This window comes from Cynara cardunculus, assembly GCF_001531365.2.
Source record: "Cynara cardunculus var. scolymus isolate 2C chromosome LG 8, CcrdV1, whole genome shotgun sequence".
In the NCBI taxonomy this organism is placed as follows: Eukaryota; Viridiplantae; Streptophyta; class Magnoliopsida; order Asterales; family Asteraceae; genus Cynara; species Cynara cardunculus.
Genome location: NC_037535.1, coordinates 12,773,557 through 12,783,803, shown reverse-complemented (window position 1 = coordinate 12,783,803; position 10,247 = coordinate 12,773,557). Strand labels below are relative to the sequence as shown.

The 10,247-nt window shown below is 33.7% G+C and overlaps 1 protein-coding gene across 1 annotated transcript in view; it reads right to left on the bottom strand.

Moving 5' to 3' along the window:
* Positions 1-3,790: 3,790 nt before the first annotated feature.
* Positions 3,791-10,247, bottom strand: part of LOC112516190 (peroxidase 16-like) — a 14,124-nt gene continuing 7,667 nt past the window's right edge. Inside the window, exons 2-5 of the mRNA XM_025123212.1 lie at positions 5,553-5,776; positions 5,214-5,405; positions 4,495-4,660; positions 3,791-4,403 (exon numbers count right to left, since the gene is read on the bottom strand). Of these exons, the coding sequence (XP_024978980.1) occupies positions 4,006-4,403; positions 4,495-4,660; positions 5,214-5,405; positions 5,553-5,776 (980 nt within the window). The 3' untranslated portion in view covers positions 3,791-4,005. The remainder of the gene's footprint in view (positions 4,404-4,494; positions 4,661-5,213; positions 5,406-5,552; positions 5,777-10,247) is intronic.

Below are 10,247 nucleotides of genomic sequence, written 5' to 3'. Positions count from 1 at the left end.
GATGATGAATGTGGCGGAGCTGAAAGCATCTATCCAGTAGGTTGCAGGGATGTTGGCATTAAATAATATGGCGAGACCTGTTTCGACGATGTGTCTATGTTAGCGTTCCGCACGCCCATTTTGTTGAGGCATGTAAGGACATGAGAAATGATGAAGAGTACCATTGTTGTTGAAGATCTTGCGAACCGTATGATTTACAAATTCAGACCCACCATCACATTGAAATACTTTGATTTTTCGTGAACATTGAGTTTGGACGAGGTTGATGAAGGTTGATAGAACCGAGTAAAAACCTGTCTTTGTTTGGAAAGAATAAAACCAAGTAAAACGAGAATAGTCATCCACAAAAATGACATAGTACCGATAACCATCACGAGAACAAACGGGAGAAGGTCCCCACAAGTCACAATGTATTATATCTAGAGGATGCAAAGCACGTTTAGTATTGAGTTCAAAAGGTAATATGTGTCTCTTAGAAAGTTGACAAGACGTGCAAATATGAGGTTTAGGTAAAATCCAAGTTAAAGACAAAACACCCAATTTATTCAAAGCAGAAATCAGAAGAAACATGCCCAAGACGAGTATGCCATAACTCATATGAGGCCCGATTGGAGACACTGTGACTTGCAAGGAGAGCGTGAGGGCCATCTTTAAGCACATAGAGTCCATTCTCACACTTTCCTTTGCCTAAAATCTGTTTGGTTTTTCGGTCCTAAATGGAGAAAAACGGTTGAGAAAATAATACATCAACCGGATTATCCATGGTTAGTTTGCTAACAAATTACAGCTTCTTGGTGAGATTAGGAATAACGAGTACATCACGTAATAAAACATTATTGGAAATCATTGATGTACCGGTGTGAGTAATGGGTAAGGTTTTACCATTAAAGAACATAACATTCAAGTTACCTTGATAGGGAGTGGATTGATGAAGAGTGTCGTAGTCAGGAGACATGTGTGAAGTCGCCCCAGAATCAACATGCCAGTCGGGAGAACCAGTAGTCACATGACATTGAGCATGAAATGATTTAGCTATGTTTTCTGTGGAGGTTGTGGCTTGACTAGCATAGGTAAGCAGAGATGGACACAAGGAGGCATAATGTCCATTTGTGCAACACAATTGACAGTGGGGGGGCGACGGTTGTTCCCACGGCCTCGTCCAGAAGATTTTCGACCGCGAAAGTTCGAGTTACGAGAAGAGCCATTTGAGCGACCACCATTAGAAGAACCGGTGGATCTAGTCTAGTAAGCATTTAAGGCAACTGGTGTGGGAGAGGAGCCGTGCAAGGACCGTAAGAACATCTCGTGACTCTTGGCTTGAGAGAGGAGATCACGAAAGCCAGGAGTGGGCTTAGTTGCACGAATGGCTGTAGAAAATGTTTTGAACGATGCATCGAGGCAGCATAAAAACCAGTGTAGCTTGTCAATGTCGGCAACTGGATGCCCAATGGCTGCCAATTGATCACAAAGAACTTTGAAATTGCGACCAAACTCAGTGATAGAAGACGTACCCTTGGTGATTTGATGAAGGGAATCACGAAGGGAATGAATGCGTTCTACCGAGGAATTGCTGAAAGCAGTTTCGAGGGCAAGCCATATTTGATGAGCTGTAGTGAGGCCAAGAATCTCAGTGGCGGCTTCTTCTGTGAGAGAAGAATGAAGAAGAATGACAACCTTCTGATCGGTTTCTGTCCAAGAAAAGAAGGTGGGATTATCGACAATTTTGTCCTCAACAGTAATGGTGGCGGATGGTAGAGAAGACGTGCCATTAACATGATCAAGAAGCTTCTGATAGGTGAAGAGAGGAAGCATCTGATTTCGCCATATGAGATAGTTGGATGATGATAATTTAATAGGGATCATGTGAAGAAAAGTATTCATGGAGAGAGGAGTTTCTGATGAGGCGGCCTTGGAGGAAACCAGGATCAAGAATAGGGTTTGAGAGAAAATGAGGGGGAGGAATAGATTAGTTGGCTCATACTAGGGTTGTAAACGAACCGAACGTTCAATGAATCATTCGTGAACCGTTTGGAGGGAAGTTCGTTTGTTTAATAAATGAACGGATATGAACAAATTTTTTTGTTCATTTAATTAAACGAGTGAACATGAGCAAGAGTCACGTTCGTTCATTTATGTTCGTGAACGTTCGTTCATTTACTGTTCGTTTACATTCGTTTATATTCGTTCGTTTATATATTAAATTTAATATATAATCTTTTGTTATTTACTTGAATTCAAACAATATTTATTTATATTTGTTTAGCCCGTTTGTTTATGTTCATTTAGCCTGTTCGTTTATGTTCGTTCGTTTACGTTCGTTTAGCATGTTAACGAACGAATATAAACGAACACGAACACACCTGATTTCTAAACGAACGAACATGAACACAAAGATTTTTGTTCGTTTACCTTTCGTGTTCGTTCGTTTGTTCAGTTAAGTTAAACTAACAAACATGAACAAACCTTCGTTTGTGTTCGTTCAGTTCGTTTACAGCCCTAGCTGATACCATATAGAATGTTGTAAAATCAACCACACAAATTGTGGTGAGTACGTTATTAATATATAGAAGAAGATTAAAGTAGACTCTTCTTTAATCAAGGAGGATTTACAAGATAATTACAAGAAAAACAATATCTTCTAAAAATACATTATTCAACTAATAATAATTAACTCTAATATATATAAATGTGTTGTGGTTTAACCGAGATAGTAAAAATAACTCAAATTGAACCGAACGAGTTATCCTTATTCGTTAACTGCACTTTTTTAGTTCGGTTGGATTATTTAGTTTCAAGAAAATTTTGTCACCTTTATGTGTGTTCCTAGTCACCTAAGTTTCTCGATTTGCCACCTATCATCCTCATTGTGTATTGATGATGTAGGATTCATCTAAAATATTAAAATAGAGATTTTACTTGTATTACATTAGAAGATATGATCTTTAGAGGTAATTTTTTATGTTGCATTAATGATCAAAAAAGGTGTTAGAAACCCCTATCGGAATGCGGTTTCAGTATAAAAATCGTTTCAGAAGGAAGGAATATTGCAGGACGTTTTTGTAATTCAATGATTGGAGAAGTACCCGACAACACATCAGGTATTATTAAACACATCTTGTAAATTATAAAGGAATCTCAGTATTATATATATATATATATATATATAATGATATATATATATATATATATATATCATTATAACTGGATAATTTTAAAGTTATACGTTTATGAGAAAAAAATATCGTTACCGAATTTTGATCCAACAAATCAGTCAACAACCTTTGTGTCCAGAATCACATACGTTAACAACCTTCCCTTTATGCAGTGTGTAATATTTGTCATCTTCAACCTCTCTAATCATGGATCCTGACATTCTTATTTTTATTGTATACTACTTGCTCTTTAATGTTGACTTCTACTTCTCTAATCATAGCGCTTCGTTGTTCCAGCTTAGCGTTGACCATTCCTTTTTCTCCACAAATAACATACAAAATAAAACACAGTTTTTTATAATATATTATTATGTCATTGAGTAAATTCCGTTAAAAATTGCGGATTTCGTCCTCGTGGTGTTAAAATTTCCGTTTTCATCCTTACAGTTTGTAATTCATTTCTATTTGAGTCTCTAAGGCCAAAACACTAACTTTTAAGAATAAAGGCTAAAATAGAAATGGAAATAAGCAATAAATTTTAAATCATAAAGACGAAAAAGATAATGAATTATAAACCATAGAAATGAAAGTTATAATTTCAAAATCTTAAGGACGAAAATAGAAATTTTCACCAAACCACGAAAAATGTAATTTGCTTTTAATAATTTAAATGAGTTGCTAATCATTTACATACTCAAAGGACAAACACTTGAAAGGTGTATATATCACTCAACAAAACCAACCAACTTGATCTTTTATTTGAAAGCTACATGCCTTTGAACAATTGTAGCTACTTATTCAAAAGTTAAATGTACAATTTGAATTTAAATCCATAATAAATGATAATAAGTTCTTAGTTAATCCTTGTGCAATCACGTCTGATCTCGCCATTGTTTCCGGTCAAAACCCCAACACGGCCGAGCTTGGTGATGGCGTTCACAAAGGCCTGGTTGAAAGCATTATTGCTAGACGCGAATTGGTTGACCGTCGACTTTGACCGACTATCCGTGAACAAAATTTGGTCAGAGGCAAACAAACCTTTCCCTTGTTGGAGGTTCTGGAAATATGCATTGTCGAAAGTTCGAGGGGTGGTGGGGTCCATGTTAATCGCAATCCTAGGGTCCACCTTGAGCGGGCACATCTGTCTAAGCTGAAGAGCGTATTGCCTGTTTAGGGTCGGGTCTATTCCCTTCTTCGAATAAATGCGGCCCGAAAATTTACCACAATGAGAGAATCCAAGTGTATGTGCACCTAGAGAATGATTAAATACAATTCTACAATGAATAAAATGGCAACTCTTTATAAATATGTAATGTAGGTCCACTTTTTATAAAATATTCACCTGAAAGTGCAATCATATCGGTTTGAGACAGACCATGAGCTGCAAACATGGTATTAAGTTGATCCAACTTCAAATCTGGATGTGGAAGACGGTGTTGAACACTTGATATTGTAGAAATTCTGCCATCTCTCCTTCCCAATTCTACTTTGTAGGATGGGCCACCTGCCTGTATGTGTATGTATTCACACAAACCAAAAATAGGTAATAATTTTAATTATATGTATAGTGTTTATAACACCTCAAAAGTATTTTGTTTTAATATTGTAATAAAATATTTTATAAGAACGAACGATTGTATATGTTCCATGGTAAAAATGTTAACGAGGTCTTAACAAGTTTTTTTATGACACGTTAAAAATAAAGTGTTGTATTAACTTTAAAAAAAGAGTCCTATATGACATTTATTTTTAAAAGACGCTCTTTCAAACAATGTGGTATAAAAAAGTTAATAAGACGTTTTATTTTTACAAAAAAGTGTAAACAACTTGTTAAGATCGACCTCAAGAAACGTCTTATAAACTTATTACAACATGTTTACATCGGATACTCGATTGTTTTATCATATAAATTTAAGTTTTATAAAACAGAGCATACTAAGACACTTTTTAGACGTATTTCAGGTTCGAAAAAACTGTTTTTGTTGTTAAGTATTATAAATATGGAAAGAATCATAGTGGTGAAATCTCTTAAAAAAAGATGGTGATTGATGAGTTTCATACCAAGGCAACGACATCTCTGGTGGCAAGAGCTAATATATCTGCACAAGAAACTTTATTCCGGCAACTGGGGTTGCTGTCAACGGCGGCCTTGGCTTTGATCACGGTGTCAAATCCATCTCCGGCGAGTGACAAGTTGTCAGGATGGTCCTTCTCAGCGTTTGCATTTGCCAGAAGAACCGAAGCATCACAGCCCTATATATATATATATATATATATATATGTGTGTGTGTGTGTGTATAGACACAAAAGATGTATGTATATGTATGGTTAATTAAGCTACAGATTGAAATTAAAGCAGATTAGTGGGTAAGATGGAGGAAAACAATGAAATAGACGAACCCGAACGAAGCAATCATGAAAGAAGAGGCGAAGAGTGGCCGGAATGGTGACGAAAGTCTGTTGGAATTTCTTGTTAACGGCTGATCGGACAATGGATTCGACATTGGGGCACGTGGTTTGGTAGAAATTTTGTCTGAGTTGAGCATAAGATGAAACTACAAAGAAAGAAAGCACCAACAAACATAGTATTTGCTTTTTCGTCATTTTGCTTTCTTTTTCTCTAGCTTTGTGATAACATTAATGATGATGAAAGCCTTTATATATAAATACCTACATATATTATTATATTATATCATGGTGCCTCCCACACATATACACACATTTGTACATATACAATAAACAAGTAATTCTAACACTCTCATATATACCGTAAATATTGAATTCCATCGATTAAAATTTGCAGCTATGTAAAATATAGAAGGAGTAGTTACGCAACTTTTATAAATAGGCGGCAAATGGATTCACATATGAACTATATGTTCATATCTGAACCTATGTAATTCATATATGAACTATTTTATCTGATTCAAATTGAAGCTGTGTAATTCACATATAAATTATTTAATTGATTCGCATATTAACTAATTATTCACAAATGAATTAATTAACGGGTTCACACGTGAACATATAGTTCATATATGAATCAAACGTGTTCACATATGAACCTATTTATCGTTTATTTACAAAAGTTACAAAACTATCTCTCTATCTTCTGTATACCTATACAGGAAAATTATCCGATACTTTACAGCCAAAGCCGCAAATGTTGACCAGATGAAATGTTAGGATCATTTATTTACTTCTCAAATATTTACCACTTCTAAAATGATTATTTTCCTATACATATAATATAATAAAATATTTAAGGTCTTATATTTTTAAAAAATTAAGTAAAAGTCAATATATAATGTATGAGAAAAAGATTTGAAACCTCATAAATTGAGCTTGTTTATATAAAGTCTAAATTATTTTAAATATAAATAATTTTTTAATTAAACACAAATATAGAAAAAAAAAAAGTGTTTTCTTCTTCTTAATTTGTTGTCTATATTAATATATTTTTTTCAACTTCTAAAAATTTAGATCACATATATTTCATATGTTATTACATATTCATACTATATTTTTACCGTATAACAAAATGTTGCCTTGTATTTTTAAATTTTCAAGTTTACAACTTATTATTGGATACAAACTTCCTAAAGCTCCTTCTCAACTTATTATTGGATACATACTTCCTAAAGCTCCTTCTCCGAACTCCATAAAAGTGACTGTTAACTAATTTATAAAAAATTTAAATATAAAGTAAGTGTTGAATCCTACTAATAAGCCAAAATATTGCATAAGATTTACGCTCTTAACCATAAACTGAAGTTGAGAGGAAACATAGAATAAAAGAAGCGCTAATTAGGATTCATGGCTCAAGTTCTCGGTTTTAAAAATGAGATGTAATGTGTTTAGGGGTGTTCAAAAAAACCGTCGGATCGCTTAAACCGGCCGAACCAAGTCAAACCGGACCGTTTTTGACGGTTCGAGCGGTCTGTCGGTCCGGTCTGGTCTGCTGTCTGGAACATTTTTTGGGCGGTTTGGACCAAACCGACTGCCCCATATATATATATATATATATATATATATATATATATATGGGGGTAAGATCAAATGTTAACCAAAGTTTTTGTGTTAACTTTGTTAACCGATCTTGGCCATTCAATCTTTCAATAAACGATTGTGATTAATCATGATAAAACTTATTTTTTTTTAAATTTAAAATTGCATAAAGATAAGTGAACAATGTTGAAAAGGGTATTTAGGTAAAAAAAATTATGTAACTCCCATATCATTAATTAATTGGGAGTTACAAAATCAAAATTYTATGATTTTTTTGTTAATTTATTTTTGTTAATATAAGAACCATATGAACACAACTATATATATATGAACCATTGTGTCAAATACGAACAAAAATTTGACATATATATGAACTTGGACTGCATAGCATTTATAAACACAATATGAACATAATAAGAATAATTGTTATACGAAAGAAAATAAATAAATAAACATGTATGAACACGATATGAACAGTTTGTGAACAATAGTTTATTCATTATAAACACATTCAGGAGCGATTCTTTGTCAATTGGAGTTTTATACATGCATTACATCCACACTGTTTAAGGTTCACCCCTTGTTCATATATGTTTCTGATCTTATATGGTTGTTCACCTCTTGTTCATATCGTGTTCACCTCTTGTTCATATCGTATAAAATATATGAACACATAACTCCTGTAACGCCCCAACCCACATATTGCATGTAATACATATTTCATACAAAGGAAATACATATTATTATCTCATTCAGGTCCCTTAGTACAATAATCTAACATGACCAATTACAAGGTCCAAAATTTTGAAATACATTTCTTGTACTAATTAGTCAAAACAGATCTTCAAGCAGAAGCGTATAAAGGAAAATATTACACCTTCCCCTTCCCCTTACTGTCTGAACCTCCTTCAACACATAGTTTAAAATCACAAAATGAGGGTTAGACCAAAAGGTCCAATGAGATACCCTATTCATGTTATTGCAGGGTGAAAAATCACCAAAACCTTTAGGGAAAAATATCATTTCATATATATAAAAAATATATGAAATAAATAGAAATGTAATACCAGATCTCTTCCATTTATCAAGCAAAGCATTCTGCTTATTCAAATCTCACAACTCAGAACCAATCAGGTTCCACATAATGCCACTTTTAAACCTTTTCTTAATCAACAAGGTTATTTCAAAGCTTCAGGCCAAACCTGACATTTTCTCCTCAATAACATTCAAACTATGATTTCCAATAAGAACCTTGATCCTAAGTCTTTAAATCACAAAGAAATAAAGATTCCAGACCACGGTAATCTTAAAGGATATAATAGAAAGAGTTATATAATACCACACACATACAAATGTCACCCTTAGATCAAATGTACACATCTCCTTGATATGTCACCCTTATCCCATGGTACACCTCTCCTTGATATGCCACCCTTATATCAAATTTACATCTCTCCTTGATATGTCACCCTTATTTCTTCATCAAAACATTTTATAAAAATAATTCCAAATAGACCGCAGCCATTGGAACTATTATTTGTCCAAAAATCATTGATATCAAAACACAAGGTACATCTTGAATCCGGTCAACCAAAACTTAACCGGATTTCATCTCCGGTCAATAATCCGGTCAACACATCGAACAAGCATTGTCCGATTTAAATACTTAGAAAATAATTTCCAACCTTGTCCGTATATCAAGTCTGGACAATATACCGCATAAGCTTTGGTCGGTTTAACACTTAGAAGCAAAATCATCTTTGTCCGGATATCAAGTCCGGACAACAATCCGCTCAAGACTTGAGCGATTTAAGACTTAGAATAATCTCAACAACTTGTCCGGATACAAGTCCAAACAACACTTTACACAACCTTTGACCGGTTTAACAATATCCGGACAGTACACCGCTCAAGGCTTGTCCGGTTTAAGAACAATCCGGGCAAGCTTTGTCCGGTTTAACACTTATCCGGTCACTATTTGTCCGGATAAAACTTCAAACATAAGGTATGGTTTCAATCCAAATAATAAACAACATTCAACTAAAAACCAGTATAAATATTATGCAAAAGTTTAGAAACCACTCACCTCAATAAGCTTTTGAAAACAAAACGCTTGAATATCAACTTGAATCACCAAACACTTGAAATCTTCCTTTTTGCAATTCGGTCAACACTCTCTTTAAATCACTAAATTTTCTCAAAATAGCAGGAATAACAAATGAAGAGGCTAAGCCCCTTTTTATACCTTCCAAATATGGAAAGTTGGCTAAACAGCCTCCTTCCCTTTCCACCTCATGCTTTAACCCACCCATACACACATGCACACACATACATACATACTTACTCCATGCATAACTTAACATGCATGCACATATATATATATATATATATATATACATATATATATCCAATTAATGCACAAATTCACATACCAGCATGTATCAAACTATCATGCTATCACGTAATCATTTAATCAAATAATCACATATTTATTATCTTGGGTAATAACCAGGATCCGGTTATTACATCCCCAACGCTATGAACACCGGATACAAACACTTACACAAATATAAAGATTTGGTATCAAGCTTAAAAAATAACATTTGTGTTCATATAATAGAAGTAACATGAACACAATGGTTCATGATTCATAAAAGTCGGTAATATGACAATATAAAAATGGGTCGTACATGTGCTTCCATTTGAACATGTGAATTAGGTACGTATTTAATAATTAAAGAAAAAAGATATCAATACAAGATGAGTTATAAAAAAAAACACAACACATCGTAATGAACATAATTTCGATTAAAACAAATCTAAAAAAATAAAAATCTAATACCAAGACATTCGCTTTGGTTAATTTCTTCAATTCCCGACCTTGAACTCCGATTGTCATCATAAACCATTTTAATCTTCTCACTGTTGTCGATTTATTTTCCATTGCGTTTATCTACATTAGCTTGATCGATACCGAAAATTTTTACTACCGTTTTTTCTATGCGAATTAAAAATTGATAAAACAATAAACATGGAAGATTAAGATTAAAAAAAATTATTAATATTATAAATGCATATTTTTTGGGA